The sequence below is a fragment of the Dendropsophus ebraccatus genome, chromosome 9, assembly GCF_027789765.1.
Source record: "Dendropsophus ebraccatus isolate aDenEbr1 chromosome 9, aDenEbr1.pat, whole genome shotgun sequence".
NCBI lineage: Eukaryota > Metazoa > Chordata > Amphibia > Anura > Hylidae > Dendropsophus > Dendropsophus ebraccatus.
The window spans coordinates 38,275,485-38,290,909 of record NC_091462.1 but is presented as its reverse complement, the minus strand read 5'-3'; the positions used below and the strand labels follow the sequence as shown (position 1 = coordinate 38,290,909).

General features: G+C 39.4%; 1 protein-coding gene across 26 annotated transcripts in view; it reads left to right on the top strand.

Moving 5' to 3' along the window:
• The window catches only part of TTN (titin), a 237,758-nt gene that overhangs the window by 220,754 nt on the left and 1,579 nt on the right, over nt 1–15,425 (top strand). For all 26 annotated transcript variants that reach the window (XM_069983050.1, XM_069983048.1, XM_069983045.1 and 23 more), the window contains 15 exons: nt 84–365; nt 481–1,074; nt 1,165–1,452; nt 1,547–1,846; nt 1,987–2,289; nt 2,611–2,913; nt 3,011–3,595; nt 3,683–3,988; nt 4,077–4,376; nt 4,497–5,072; nt 5,305–5,610; nt 5,697–6,290; nt 6,385–12,281; nt 12,982–13,135; nt 13,401–13,694. In XM_069983050.1, coding sequence (XP_069839151.1) covers nt 84–365; nt 481–1,074; nt 1,165–1,452; nt 1,547–1,846; nt 1,987–2,289; nt 2,611–2,913; nt 3,011–3,595; nt 3,683–3,988; nt 4,077–4,376; nt 4,497–5,072; nt 5,305–5,610; nt 5,697–6,290; nt 6,385–12,281; nt 12,982–13,135; nt 13,401–13,694 — 11,082 coding nt within the window. The remainder of the gene's footprint in view (nt 1–83; nt 366–480; nt 1,075–1,164; nt 1,453–1,546; nt 1,847–1,986; nt 2,290–2,610; nt 2,914–3,010; nt 3,596–3,682; nt 3,989–4,076; nt 4,377–4,496; nt 5,073–5,304; nt 5,611–5,696; nt 6,291–6,384; nt 12,282–12,981; nt 13,136–13,400; nt 13,695–15,425) is intronic.

Sequence of the window (15,425 nt, the reverse complement as noted above, 5' to 3'; positions counted from 1 at the left end):
GTATATGAAGAAAAACATCTATCAATGTATCCAAATGCCATGTGTGTTTTTATATGTATTAATTCCACGCATTCATTCTATAGAAATTCCTGACTTGGAGCTTGCCGATGACCTCAAAAAGATTGTTACCGTCAGAGCTGGTGGATCATTACGTCTGATGGTATCTGTGTCTGGAAGACCATCTCCAATAATCACATGGAGAAAAGAAGGTGTCGATCTTGCAAGCCGAGCCATGATTGATATTACAGACAGCTACACCTTACTTGTAGTTGAGAAGGTGAACAGATATGATGCTGGAAAATATATTATCGAGGCTGTCAACCAATCTGGGAAGAAATCAGCAACAGTTGTAGTCAAAGTTTATGGTAAGACTAAAAATGAGTTCAAGTGTCAGCACAATGGAACACATTGCTAAAATGGTTGTAGGGTTGATACCATATGCACATGTAATTCACAATGTGTCATTCATTTTTACTTCAGATTCTCCAGGCCCTTGTGGTGCAGTGAAGGTAAAAGAAGTCTCCAGAGAGTCTGTCACACTCACTTGGGATGTGCCGAAACTGGATGGTGGTGCCCCAGTTAATAACTACATCATTGAGAGACGTGAAGCCGCCATGAGAGCCTTCAAGACAGTAACTACAAAATGCAATAAGACAATTTACAGAGTCTCTGGTCTAGCAGAAGGATTAATGTACTACTTTAGAGTTCTGCCAGAAAACATTTATGGAATTGGTGAACCATGTGAAACATCTGATGCCGTATTAGTGTCTGAAGTTCCGATGGTACCACAAAAACTGGAGATTGCTGATGTTACTAAATCTACAGTGTCACTGGCATGGGAGAAACCTCTCCACGATGGTGGCAGCAGACTAACTGGTTACGTCATTGAAGCTTGTAGAGCTGGAACAGATAAATGGATGAAAGTTGCAACTCTAAAACCAACAGTACTTGACTACACTGTTACATCACTAAATGAAGGTGAACAGTATCTGTTCAGAGTCAGAGCACAAAACCAAAAGGGAGTCTCCGAACCACAGGAGATTGTAACTGCGGTGACCGTCCTTGACCAGAAAGGTGAACTAATGACCTTACATATAATTTATTATATGTATTTGTCTATGATTTTGTATAAGTTTTAACCTTTAATTTTATCTCTCTCTGTAGTGATGCCTTCCATTGATCTGGTTGGAATACCTCAGAAGATTCTTCATGTACCATGTGGCAGACCAATCGAGTTGGCACTACCCATTCATGGTCGTCCTCCTCCTGTAGCATCATGGTTCTTTGCAGGATCCAAGATAAAGGAGGTTGACCGTGTTAAGATTGAAAAAGTGAATAAGGTAGCCAAACTAACCATTCGTGAGACTACTATCAATGATACAGGAGATTATACACTTGAAGTGAAAAATACAACTGGAACAGTCTCTGAAACAATTAAAGTTATCATTCTTGGTAAGTTTTCTTTTTATATCCATTCAAGCTGAAAAATAGGGATTATTTGTATATTTTGATATAAATATTTTACATGTTTTCTTCTTGACAATAGACAAACCTGGACCACCCGTTGGACCAATTTCTATTGATGAAGTTGATGGCACATCTGTATCTATTTCCTGGCAACCACCACTGATGGATGGTGGAGCTACTATTAGTGGCTATGTAGTTGAACAAAGGGATGCTCATCGCCCTGGATGGTTACCAGTTTCTGAGTCTGTCACAAGAACATTATACAAATTCACAAGACTCACTGAAGACAATGAATATGTATTCAGAGTGGCAGCTACAAATCGCTTTGGCATTGGTTCCTATCTACAATCTGAGGTTGTGGAATGCAAGAGCAGAATAAGTAAGTACAATCCATACATAGAATGTGTCACAAATTTTTTTTTAATTATTAATTTGAGTAAAATATTTCCTGTAATTCATAAACAGTGCCAATTTTGGCCATATTCTTAACTGCTAACTGATCATTGTGTTGTATTTCAGGCATTCCTGGACCACCAGAGACTCCACAAGTATTTGATGTGTCACGTGATGGTATGACCATAACTTGGAACTCTCCAGGGGAAGATGGTGGATCACAGATCATTGGTTACATTGTAGAACGCAAAGAGGTCAGAGCTGATCGTTGGGTTCGTGCTAATAAAGTACCAGTGACAATGACACGCTACCGATCTACTGGTCTTATTGAGGGTTTGGAATATGAACATCGTGTAACAGCTATCAATGCAAGAGGTGTTGGAAAACCAAGCCGTCCCTCTAAACCTGCAGTAGCAATGGATCCAATAGGTATAAGAGATTTTTTTTTATTTACTTGATGTGCTTTGTAGTTTCTTGTAGTTTTGTTGAGTATACAAACAATACAGTAACTCAGTAAAATAAATTATTTGTTTAAAGAGTCCAAATTGGGTTTTCCAGCAAGTGAAACAATTGAAATACAAGGTTAAACTAAGTACTTAAGAGCAAAAGTTGTTGGCAGTAGAACTCCACTTTGGCTAGGACACCCATCTCCATGATGTCCATAAGTCATAGATGTCCTTAAAATGAATGGTGTGATATACCAGCTTACAATAGAAATTTAACTGATGTATGTTTAACTCTGTTTTACAGCTCCTCCTGACAAACCTCAGAATCCAAGAGTCACTGACACAACAAGAACATCTGTTTCACTGGCCTGGAGTCCACCAGAAGAGGAAGGAGGATCTAAAGTCAGTGGTTACTTGATTGAAATGCAAAAGATTGATCAATTCGAATGGACAAAATGCAATACAACACCAACCAAGATCTGTGAATATACCCTGACTCACTTACCACAAGGAGCAGAGTACAGATTCCGTGTTATGGCATGCAATGCTGGAGGACCTGGAGAGCCAGCAGATGTTCCAGGAACTGTTAAGATCACTGAAATGCTTGGTAAGACATTGATCAATCATAACCTTTTAATAAGATTATGAATTCATGTGAAAATATTAGCAAATCGATTGCATAATAAATTTCTTTTCTGTTACAGCATATCCTGATTATGAATTGGATGAGAAATACCAAGAAGGTCTTGTTATAAGACAAGGTAGTGCAATCAGAATAACCATACCAATAAAAGGCAAACCCATCCCAATATGTAAATGGACAAAGGAAGGCCGGGACGTAAGCAAACGAGCAATGATCGCAACTTCTGACACTCACACGGAACTTGTCATCAAGGATGCTGTCAGGGAGGACTCTGGAACTTACGACTTGATTCTTGAAAACAAATGTGGCAAAAAGGCAGTTTACATTAAGGTCAAAGTTATTGGCAGCCCAGATACTCCAGAAGGTCCTCTGGAATTTGATGACATCCAGGCCCGCTCTGTGAGAGTAAGCTGGAGAGCTCCTGCCGATGATGGTGGCTCTGATATCCTTGGCTACATTGTTGAAAGAAGAGAAGTACCAAAGACCGCTTGGTTCACAGTTGATTCACGTGTGAAGGGAACATCTCTGGTCGTTAAAGGACTTAAAGAAAATGTTGAATATCATTTCCGTGTTTCAAGTGAAAACCAGTTTGGCATTAGTCGTCCACTAAAATCAGAGGAACCTGTTGTACCAAAGACCCAACTAAGTATGTATTTATTGTATAAAAGTTGTAAATCATGTATTTATTACAATATATACAGTATGTACTAACTATATACTTATCAAATTGCAGATGTACCAGAACCTCCAAGCAACCCACCAGAAATTGTAGATGTCACAAAGAGCTCAGTCAGCCTATCATGGTCTCGTCCTAGAGATGATGGCGGTTCTCGAGTCACAGGATACTATATTGACCGCAAAGAGTCAACCACAGATAAATGGGTCAGACACAACAAGACCCACATCACAACAACTATGTATACAATCACTGGACTTGTACCAGATGCTGAATATCAATTCCGCATTATTGCACAAAATGATATAGGACTGAGTGAGCCCAGCCCAGCATCCGACTCTGTTATTTGCAAAGATCCATTTGGTAAGTGGTTATATAATTAATAACATATTTTAGTATAACCAGTATAAATATTGTGTTGATAATAAAAATGATTTTATGTGCTTTACAGACAAACCAAGCCAACCAGGTGAAATTGAAGTTACATCTGTATCAAAGGACAGTATAACAATACAATGGGAAAAACCAGAGTGTGATGGAGGTAAAGACATCATCGGATATTGGGTTGAATATCGACAGTCTGGAGACAGCGCTTGGAAGAAATGCAATAAAGAGCGTGTGAAGGACAGGCAGTTTACTATGGGAGGTCTACTTGAAGCTACTGAATATGAATTCAGAGTATCTGCAGAAAATGAAACCGGAGTTAGTCGACCTCGTAGAACAGCAATGACGGTGAAAACTAAACTTACCTGTAAGTTTTCCATTACCTAAAAATTTATCAATATTTTGCCAGCATAGTATATATTGTAACAAATGTGTGTAATGTATCACGTTCTGGTTATTAAAATATATTTAATTTTTGCTTCCACAGCCGGTGAAGCTCCTGGTCTGCGTCAAGAAATCAAAGATGTCACAACCAAACTAGGAGAAAGTGCCAAATTAACCTGCCAGATTATTGGTAGACCATTGCCTGACATCAAATGGTACCGCTATGGCAAAGAATTGGTACAAAGTCGCAAGTACAAAATGTCCTCAGATGGTCGTAACCACACACTTACTGTCTTAACTGAAGAGCAGGAAGATGAAGGACTCTACACTTGCATTGCAGTTAATGATGTTGGAGAGATTGAAACAAGTGGCAAACTACTTTTGGAAGCCTCTCCACAGTTCCATCCAGGATTCCCTCTGAAGGAGAAATATTATGTAGGCGTAGGCACAACTCTTCGCCTTCATGTGGCATATATTGGCCGGCCCGTGCCAGCCATTACATGGTTCTATGGCAAAAAACCATTGAAATCTTCTGAAAATATCACCATTGAGAATACTGAACATTATACCCACCTTGTTATCAAGAATGTGCAGCACAAGAGTCATGCTGGCAAATACAAGGTGCAGCTAAGCAACATATTTGGAACAGTTGACACAGTACTTAATGTTGAAATACAAGGTATATATAACACAAGCTATCAATGCAATATTTTACAGTTTTAGGCCGGGTTAACACTACGTAAAAAACACGGCTGTATTTCATAATAACGGCCGTGATTTGGAAAATAACAGCCGTTATTTGCACAAATACGGCCGTTGTTATGAAATACGGCCGTGTTTTTTAAGTAGTGTGAACATAGCCTTACTGTGTAAAATTTCCCTAAACTTAATTATTGTCTTTTCCTCCACAGACAAACCTGATATACCCATAGGTCCAATAGTGGTTGATGCTTTACTGAAAAATTCAGTTGTTATCAGCTGGAAACCACCAGAGGATGATGGTGGATCAATGGTGACCAACTATGTAGTGGAACGAAGAGTAGCTAAGGAAGGTGAAGAGTGGCAGCTAGTGTCTTCTGCAATTTCTGGAACCACCTGCCGCATTGTTAATCTGGTAGAAAACTCTGCCTACTACTTCCGTGTTTCTGCTCAAAACTTATATGGCATCAGTGAACCTTTGGAGATACCATCCATTGTTGTAATCAAGAGTCCATTTGGTGAGTACAGTTGACATTTTAGGTTAAAAAAAAAAGACATAGGAAAGCAAAAACTGTAACTAATGTATTTCAATTTTAAATTGCAGAAAAACCAGGAGCCCCGGCCAAGCCAGTGGTTACAGCCATCACAAAGGATTCCTGTGTTGTTTCCTGGAAGCCACCAGCCAGTGATGGCGGTGCAAAGATTACAAACTACTTGCTTGAGAAACGTGAGAAGAAGCAGAACAAATGGATTTCTGTGACAACAGAAGAAATTCATGAAACAGTCTACTCTGTTAAGGGTCTTATTGAAGATCTTGAATATGAGTTCCGTGTCAAATGTCAAAACCTTGGAGGTGAAAGCGAATGGAGTGAAACATCTGATCCTATTGTTCCTAAATCTGATGTACCAATCCGTGCTCCACAGTTCAAGGAAGAAATGAGAAACCTAAATGTTAAATACAAGAGCACAGCTACATTTGTGTGCAAGATTGTTGGTCATCCCAAGCCCGTGGTTAAATGGTTTAAACAAGGCAAAGAGATACTTCCAGATGGAGAAAAGGTGAAGCTGCAAGAATTTAAGGGTGGATATTATCAGCTTGTTATCACAAATGTTGTTGAGGATGACGCTACAGTTTACCAAGTTAGAGCGACCAACCAAGGAGGGTCTATTTCTTCTACAGCTTCCTTGGATGTGGAAGGTAAACATCATTTGTAAATACTCGCTAAAGTCAGAAATGTACATTTTATTGTCTTAAAACTAATCTTTGCTCCTCTTTTTCTCTTTTAATGCAGTTCCTGCTAAAATTAATCTGCCTAAACATCTGGAAGGCATGGGTGCTGTACATGCCCTGAGAGGAGAAGTTGTCAGTATCAAGATTCCATTCTCTGGCAAACCAGACCCTGTCATAACATGGCAAAAGGGACAGGATCTTATTGACAACAATGGACAATATCAAGTTATTGTTACACGATCATTCACTTCACTCGTGTTCTCTAATGGTGTGGAAAGGAAAGATGCTGGCTTTTATGTGGTCTGTGCCAAGAACAGATTTGGAATTGACCAGAAGACAGTAGAACTAGATGTTGCAGATGTTCCTGATCCACCCAGAGGACTTAAAGTCAGTGATGTTTCAAGAGATTCTGTCAATCTAACTTGGACTGAACCAGCAACCGATGGTGGAAGCAAAATTACCAACTATATCATTGAGAAGTGTGCCACTACAGCTGAGAGATGGATTCGTGTTGCACAATCTCGTGAGACTCGATACACTGTGGTTAACTTATTTGGTAAAACAAGATACCAGTTCAGAGTAATAGCTGAAAATAAGTTTGGACAGAGTAAACCATCTGACCCAACAGACCCAGTTGTCACAAAAGAAGACAAAACAAGAATGTTGAATTACGATGACGAGGTCTCAGAAATAGAAATCTCTACCACAAAAGCACAACATTCTTCAACAAAGGTGCTTCATGAAAGGTACTCCATTGCTGAAGAGCTTGGACATGGACAATTTGGCATTGCTCATCGTTGTATTGAAAATTCTTCAAAGAAGACATACCTTGCCAAGTTCGTTAAAGTTAAAGGTGCTGACCAGGTTGCTGTGAAAAAAGAAATTTCTATACTTAACATTGCTCGCCACAAGAACATCTTGTACCTTCATGAGTCTTTTGATAGTCTGGAGGAGCTTGTTATGATCTTTGAGTTTATATCTGGTATTGACATATTTGAAAGACTAAGTACATCAGGATTTGACCTTTCTGAAAGAGAAATTGTTTCATATGTCCGCCAGATTTGTGAAGCTCTTGACTTCCTTCATTCAAAGAGTGTTGCCAACTTTGATATTAGACCAGAAAACATCATATATACAACAAGAAGAAGCTCAAGTATCAAAATTACTGAGTTTGGTCAGGCAAGACAGTTGATACCTGGAGATAGCTTTAGACTTCAGTTCACCGCTCCAGAATACTATGCACCAGAAATTCACCAACATGATTTGGTCAACACTTCAACTGATATGTGGTCTCTTGGTACCCTTGTCTATGTACTTCTTAGTGGCCTCAATCCATTTGCTGCCGAAACAAACCAACAGATTATTGAGAACATTACAAATGCTGAATACAATTTTGAAGATGAAGCCTTTAAAGATATCAGCTTGGAAGCAATGGATTTCGTAGACCGACTTTTGGTCAAAGAAAGAAAGGGTCGCATGACTGCAGCAGAAGCTCTTGAGCACTCATGGTTGAAACAGAAGACTGAAAAGATAAGCACAAAAGTAATTAAGACATTAAGACACAGGCGGTATTATCAAAGCTTGATTAAAAAGGAATGGAATTTCGTAGTCTCTGTTGCTCGTATTTCTTGTGGTGGAGCAATAAGGTCCCAGAAAGGAGTTACCGTGGCTAAGGTGAAAGTTGCTTCAATTGAAATTGGACCACTGTCTGGACAAATAACACATGCTGTTGGAGAAGAAGGAGGTTATGCCAAATTCTCATGCAGGATTGAAAACTATGATGAAGCTACACAAGTAACTTGGTACTTTGGCATCCGTCAGTTAGAAAACAATGACAAGTATGAAATCACCTATAATGAAGGTGTAGCCACGATCTACGTTAAAGACATAAGAAAATCCGATGATGGTACCTATAGATGCAAAGTAGTCAATGACTATGGTGAGGACAGTTCATACGCAGAACTATTTGTCAGCGGTGTAAGAGAACAATATGAATACTACAGATGCCGAACTGTGAAGAAGGTGAAGCGTAGAATTGATGCCATGAGACTTTTGGAGAGACCTCCTGAGTTCACCTTACCTCTCTTTAATCGCACTGCCTATATTGGCGAAAATATCAGGTTTGGCGTGACAATTACCGTCCACCCTGACCCTCAAGTCACATGGCTCAAGTCAGGACAGAAAATCAAACCTGGTGAGGATGATAAGAAATATACCTTTGAAACTGACAAAGGATTGTACCAGCTGATCATTCATAACTTAAACGAAGATGATGATGCCGAATATACAGTTGTGGCAAAGAACAGATATGGTGAAGATAGCTGCAAAGCTAAGCTTACAGTCATTCCTCATCCAGCAGCAGCAGACAATACTTTAAGACCAATGTTTAAACGCTTGCTTGCAAATGCTGAATGTCAAGAGGGTCAGTCTATCCGCTTTGAAATTAGAGTTTCTGGTACACCAACACCAAAACTGGCATGGGAAAAAGATGGCCAGGCCCTGGCACTGGGTCCCAACATTGAAATAATTCATGAAGGTCTTGATTACTATGCACTTTTCATCAGAGACACTCTACCAGAGGATTCAGGCTATTACAGAGTCACTGCTACAAACAGTGCAGGATCAACAAGCTGTCAAGCATACCTTAAGGTGGAACGCATGAGATATGTCAAGCATGAGTACAAATCTGAAGAGGAGCGCAAAGTACATGTTCAAAAACAAATTGACAAAACTCTAAGAATGGCAGAAATCCTTGCAGGTACTGATTCTGTTCCACTAACTCCAGTAGCCCAACAGGCTCTTAGAGAAGCTGCTATTTTGTACAAACCAGCTGTAAGTACAAAGACTGTGAAGGGAGAATATGACATTGCAAAAGAAGAGATAAAGAAAGAAGTCAAAACAATTCGCATGCCATATGAAATACCAGAGCCACGGGTACATGGTGTGTCTGCTCTTGAAGAAGATTATGCTATCAAGAAGTTTGTACCAATGTCTGATATGAAATGGTACAAAAAATTGAGAGATCAGTATGAAATGCCAGGACCACTTGAGCGTGTAGTCCAAAAACGTCCAAAACGTATTCGTCTTTCAAGGTGGGAACAGTTCTATGTAATGCCACTGCCACGCATTACTGATCAGTATAAACCTAAGTGGCGCATTCCAAAATTGTCACAGGATGATCTAGAAACTGTCAGGCCCGCTCGCCGTCGCACACCATCACCAGATTATGAACTTTATTACAGACCGAGAAGACGCTCTCTTGGAGATGTTTCAGATGATAATCTTCTTCTCTCAGTTGATGATTATTTGGCTATGAAAAGAGTTGAAGAGGAAAGGCTTCGTTTAGAAGAAGAGCTGGAGCTTGGCTTTTCTGCTTCTCCTCCCAGCCGCAGCCCTCCAAGATTTGAACTATCAACTCTTCGGTACACCTCACCAGAAGCTCGTGTGAGAAGAGAGAAGAAAACTGAGACAGAAGCCAAGTATGCAAGTTACCATATCCCTACTAAAGAGGAAGTAACAACAAGTTATGCAGACCTCAAAGAACGTTATGATAGAGCCGTATACAGACCACCCAGACAAAAGCAAAGGGTCATTGATGAAAGAGAAGATGAAGAATTACTTCGTCCATACAGCACAACTCAGAGGCTTTCTCAGTACACAAGAGATCTTGAATACATGGCCAAGGAAGAAAAAAGTAGACTGTTGGCAAGAAGGGAAAGAGAAATAACTGAAATAACTGATATTGAAGAAGAGGCACTATCAGTTAGCCAAGTCAGCAGAAAGGTACGTGAAACATCTCCTGAAGTAACAAGATTACTTGGCCGACGAAGATCCCTTTCACCAACTTATATTGAACTTATGCGTCCTGTGTCAGAGCTAATAAGGCCTCGTTCAAAACCAGCTGAACCAGAAAGACGATCTCCTACACCTGAAAGAACAAGGCCTCGATCTCCCAGCCCTGTTTCTAGTGAAAGATCACTTTCACGTTTTGAAAGAACAGCAAGATTTGATATCTTTTCAAGGTATGAATCAATGAAAGCAGCTCTGAAAACACAGAAGACATCAGAAAGGAAGTACGAGGTTTTGACTCAGCAGCCTTTCACATTGGACAACGCTCCTCGCATAACTTTACGAATGCGATCTCATCGTGTGCCTATAGGCCAAAACACTAGATTCATTCTTAATGTGCAGTCAAAACCTACTGGTGAAGTTCAGTGGTATCACAATGCTGTTGAAATTCATGAGAGCAGTAAGTACCATATTTCCAACGTAAGTGGAGTCTTGACTCTGGAAATAATTGATTGTCAACCTGAAGATAGTGGACAATACCGTGCTGTATGTACAAATTACAAAGGTGAGGCTTCGGATTATGCCACACTAGAAGTTTCTGGAGCAGATTTTACCACCTACACACCAAAGAGGAGGGATGATGCTGTGCCCAAGTCTGCTTTCCCTGATCTCCTTAAATCAGAGGACTATGCAATTTCATCATTTAAGAAAACATCAGAAATGGAAGCAAGTTCTGCAAGAAGGGAAGTTAGATCACAAATAACATCATCCAGAGAAACTACAGAATCATATGAGGCCTATGCATCTGAAGAGAAGAGAGTGTCAGCTTCAGAAGCAAGAGCCAGTGAAGAAAGAACTGTGCACAGAAAATTTAAGCCTTCAGAGCCTGCAAAAATCCTAACAAAACCACAATCAGTGACAGTGTCTGAAGGTGAGCATGTCAGGTTTTCATGTGACTTTGATGGTGAGCCAACGCCAACAGTTACTTGGCAGCTTGCTGGACAGACTATCATTTCCTCTACTCGCCACAGAATAACTTCAACAAGGTATTCTTCAAGCTTTGAAATCACATCTGTTAAGCTGTCTGATGAAGGTAGCTACACAGTAGTGGTTGAAAATTCTGAAGGAAAGCAAGAAGCACACTTCACTTTGACAATTAAACGTTCAAAGGCAGTGGAGAAGGGTGTCACTTCCCCACCCAGGGTAAAATCTCCAGAGCCTCACAAAAAGTCTCATGATTCAGTAAAATCACCACGACGCGTTAAGTCCCCAGAACCAGTTACACCAAAAAAGTCAACTGCCAAATCACCTGCAGACAAAGTACAATTACCTACTGTTACTGCACCAAAGATTTCCCAAAACTTGAAGGCTGTGGCAAGCCATGACACAGCAAAACTGTCATGCGTAGTTGCAAGCACACTGCTGAATGGTAGAGAAGTGTCGTGGTTCAAAGATGGCAAGAAGCTAAGGGAAGATGGTCATTTCAGCTTCCACTACTCTTCTGATGGTACTTATGAGTTAAGCATCCACAATATTTCTGAAGCCGACCAAGGAGAATATGTTTGCGAGATTGTCGGCGAAGGTGGTGTGTCCAAAACCAATCTGCAGTTTGTGGGACAAACATTTAGAAGCATATTCTCTCAAGTTTCCAGTGTAATTGAATCTACACAATCTGTTCAGAAAACCACATCTCTATCAAAAGCTGTAGTTCATGAAGAGGTTACCAAAACTGATCTCGTCTCAGAAGAAATCAAAACTGTTCAAACTGAGATTAAAGCTTCCATCAGTAGTGTCAGTTATAGCGAAGGCCAAAAGGTCACCCTGAAGGCCACCATACCAGGAGCTTCAAATGTGAAATGGGTGCTCAATGGATATGAGCTGAAGAACTCTGAAGACTACAGATATGGAGTGTCTGGCAGTGATCAAACTCTAACTATCAAGAAAGTCAGCAGTAAAGATCAAGGGATCCTAACCTGTGAGGCAAGAACAGATCAAGGAATTGTCAAAAGCCAGTTTGATTTGACATTGAGCAAAGATTTATTAAATGCACCAACATTTGTCTACCAACCCAAGTCCCAAAATGTAAATGAAGGTCAGAGTGTCATCTTCACATGCGAAATCACAGGTGATCCAACTCCTGAAGTTGAATGGTATAAAGACAATGTACCGGTAAGTAATTTTATTTTACTATCCCAAAATGTATGACAGAACATAGGGAAGTTTTATATTAATAAAACTAATACTACAAATGTATACACTGTGAAATTATAAATACACTTCAGTTTCATTTAAATTATTATTCATAAAATTATGTTTAATGTGAAAGAATATATAAGTTTAGTTAAGTAAAACAAACAACAAGAACTTTATGGCTACACAACAGACCTTAATTGATGAAGCCAAGATGCATATTCTTTAACATCTTCGTTAATTAGCATATTCGTTAACATTTTATATGTCGTTTCAGAAAACTTTTCAAATGTCATAGAGACATATCAAAAGATTTTATTGGCAGGGATCCCACTGATCTCTAGAACGAGGGGGGGGAAGTGCATGGCTGGACAGTCTATCAATAGACAATCTATAGAGCCTGCACAAGGATATTGGAGAGAAACATTGTTCAGATGTATGCTTCTTCCCACTCGTTCTAGCAATTGTTGGGGGTCTCCCTATCCAGATCCCACTGCTATAAAGTTTTGCTATCTCTCAATGACATACAGTATCAAAAGTTTTCCAAAATGATAGCTACACTTTAAAAGACAATATACAGAGATGAATGTAAGATGTTTGCTAGTTCACATTCTAAGCTTGCTAACCATTGTGCTATAAAAACGCTTTTCTAAATTGTATGTTTTGTGTCATTTTTTAGATTTCGGTCTCATCTCACATCAAAGTGTCCCGATCTAAGCATGTATACACGCTTGAAATTGAGCAAGCAACTGAGCGAGACAGTGGTAAATACACCATCAAAGCCAAAAATTACCACGGACAATGTTCTGCGACTGCATCATTAAATGTTCTCCGTAAGTATATTGTGCACTTAGGCTTCGTAAAAGCTGATATGCACTAGCAGGCATGAAAGTAACTGTCCCCACTCTGATCGTAATAAACCTAGCTTTAGTGCTGTAAAATATATCATGTGGAAGCAGTATTAGATCCTCACTAGATAGCTACCTCAAGACTCTTAAGAATTTGTAGTCTATATTCCAATATTTATAGCCGATAAAATTTAAAAATTTCCAGCATGTTTCATCGTATCAACATGCCACTTTCTTGTTCTTCTTAAAGGTCTTATTGAAGAACCTTCAAAACAGGTTATACTAAAAACTGCTGGTGAAGCTAGCCTCCATGAAAGCTTTGCTATGCAAGCAATGCAAATGTCTGCCTCCAAACAAGAGGCCTCATTTAGCAGCATGAGCAGCAGCAGCAGCAGCAGCCTTTCTGAAACCAAATTTGCAAGTATGTCTTCAATGAAAGAAGCGTCCTTCATGGAAATGCATTCCAGCAGCATGATGGAGTCCTCAAGCCTGAGACATATGGAAAGTTCATCCAGTAGCATGATGCTCGCAGCAGGATCTAGAGGTGAGTACAACACATCAGTCCTAACTATACAAACAGGTTTTGGGTGTTCTTTTATTATCTTCCATTGGGATTTAAGACTCCATTATGCTAATACCACACAAAAGTCCTGTTTTCTCAGTCGGAGTTAGTGTCGGAAATGACACCTCCGCAATGTTTTAGACAGTCGAGCTCAAAAAATTTGCCCCATTGTCCCATACAAAGACTGTTTTATTTCTGTATAGTGGCACCAACGTTGAACTTTTTACCTACTGTATGAGGAATATAAACCAAATAGTAGTGTATAGAGGCGAGCAAACCTCAAGGTGAGCTCATCTCTAATAGAGTAGTCAACACAATATAATAATCATTACACAGAATGATCTCTAGTGTTAAACCAGCCAAATAGCGGTATCCATAACATATTTTCGATTGACCATAACACAGTTGAACCAGAGAATTTCCTATACAAATGTTAAAACTGAAGAACTGCTTTCTAACCTATTTCTGTGCAAGGATCAGAAGTGAAGAAGACAAGTCATGCAGACACAGTTCCTAGCACAGAACAATGCTGGGAATAAAGGTGGTGACTGGTGGTGAATTTGCTCTTTGATTGAAAATGTTCGAAAAGTTGACATGAAATAGATTTGTTTTTGTAGTAGACCTGTGTTTTCTGTAAATAAAATAGCTGCAATATGGTAGAAAAGAAAGGATAGGATGCAATACAGTATAGATATGCTCTGTTTGAGAATGACAGGCATCTATAATTTCTATTTGATGGTTCCAGCCAGGGCCGGCATCAGCACCCGGCTAACTAGGGCAAATGCCGGGGCCCACAGCTCCTCTAGGGGCCCAGTCCCGTCTGTTACTACATTTTTTTGTTGGTAAAAAAAAAAAAAAAAAAAGTGTAGTAACAAAGGGGACTGGGCTCCTAGAGGCCACATGTGACAGTTAGGGGCCCGCCGATACATACTGGTGTCCCCGGGCACCTGTCTTCCTTCACAAATCTTCCCTACAGCCGAGTAGGAAAGTGAAGGACCTTTGAGTGTAAAGGACCTTTGATGATGTCATGGGTCATGTGATCGGACACCTGACCTGATAGAGGGCAGCACGGTAGGCTCTGCAAACTAAGTGTCCTGTATGTGCTGGAGCTTCTAGTTGTTTTGTGTATAGAGGTCCTGCTGTAATATATATATATATATATATATATATATATATATATATATATATATATCTATTACAGCAGAATTTATATATATATTACAGCAGGACATCTATACACAAAACAAATAGATATCTTTCTCTATCTATCTATCTATCTATCTAATATCTATCTATCTATCTATCTTCTATCTCCTTCTATATCTATCTCCTATCTATCTATCTATCTATCTATCTATCTATCTTATCTATCTCCTATCTATCATCTATCTATCTATCTCCTCCTATCTATCATCTATCTATCTATCTATCTATCTATCTATCTATCTATCTCCTCCTATCTATCTATCTATCTATCTATCTATCTATCTATCTATCTATCTATCTAATATCTATCATCTATCTATCTCCTATCCTACAGGTCCTGTATATCACTACAGGACCTGTATATAGGATAACTGGAGGTCTCACCATGTTCATATAATACATATATATATCATGCTGGTGCTGCTAGTTCTCCTGTATACAGCTCCTGCTCTGTGTGTGTGTGTATGTATGTATGTATATATATATATATATATATATATATATATA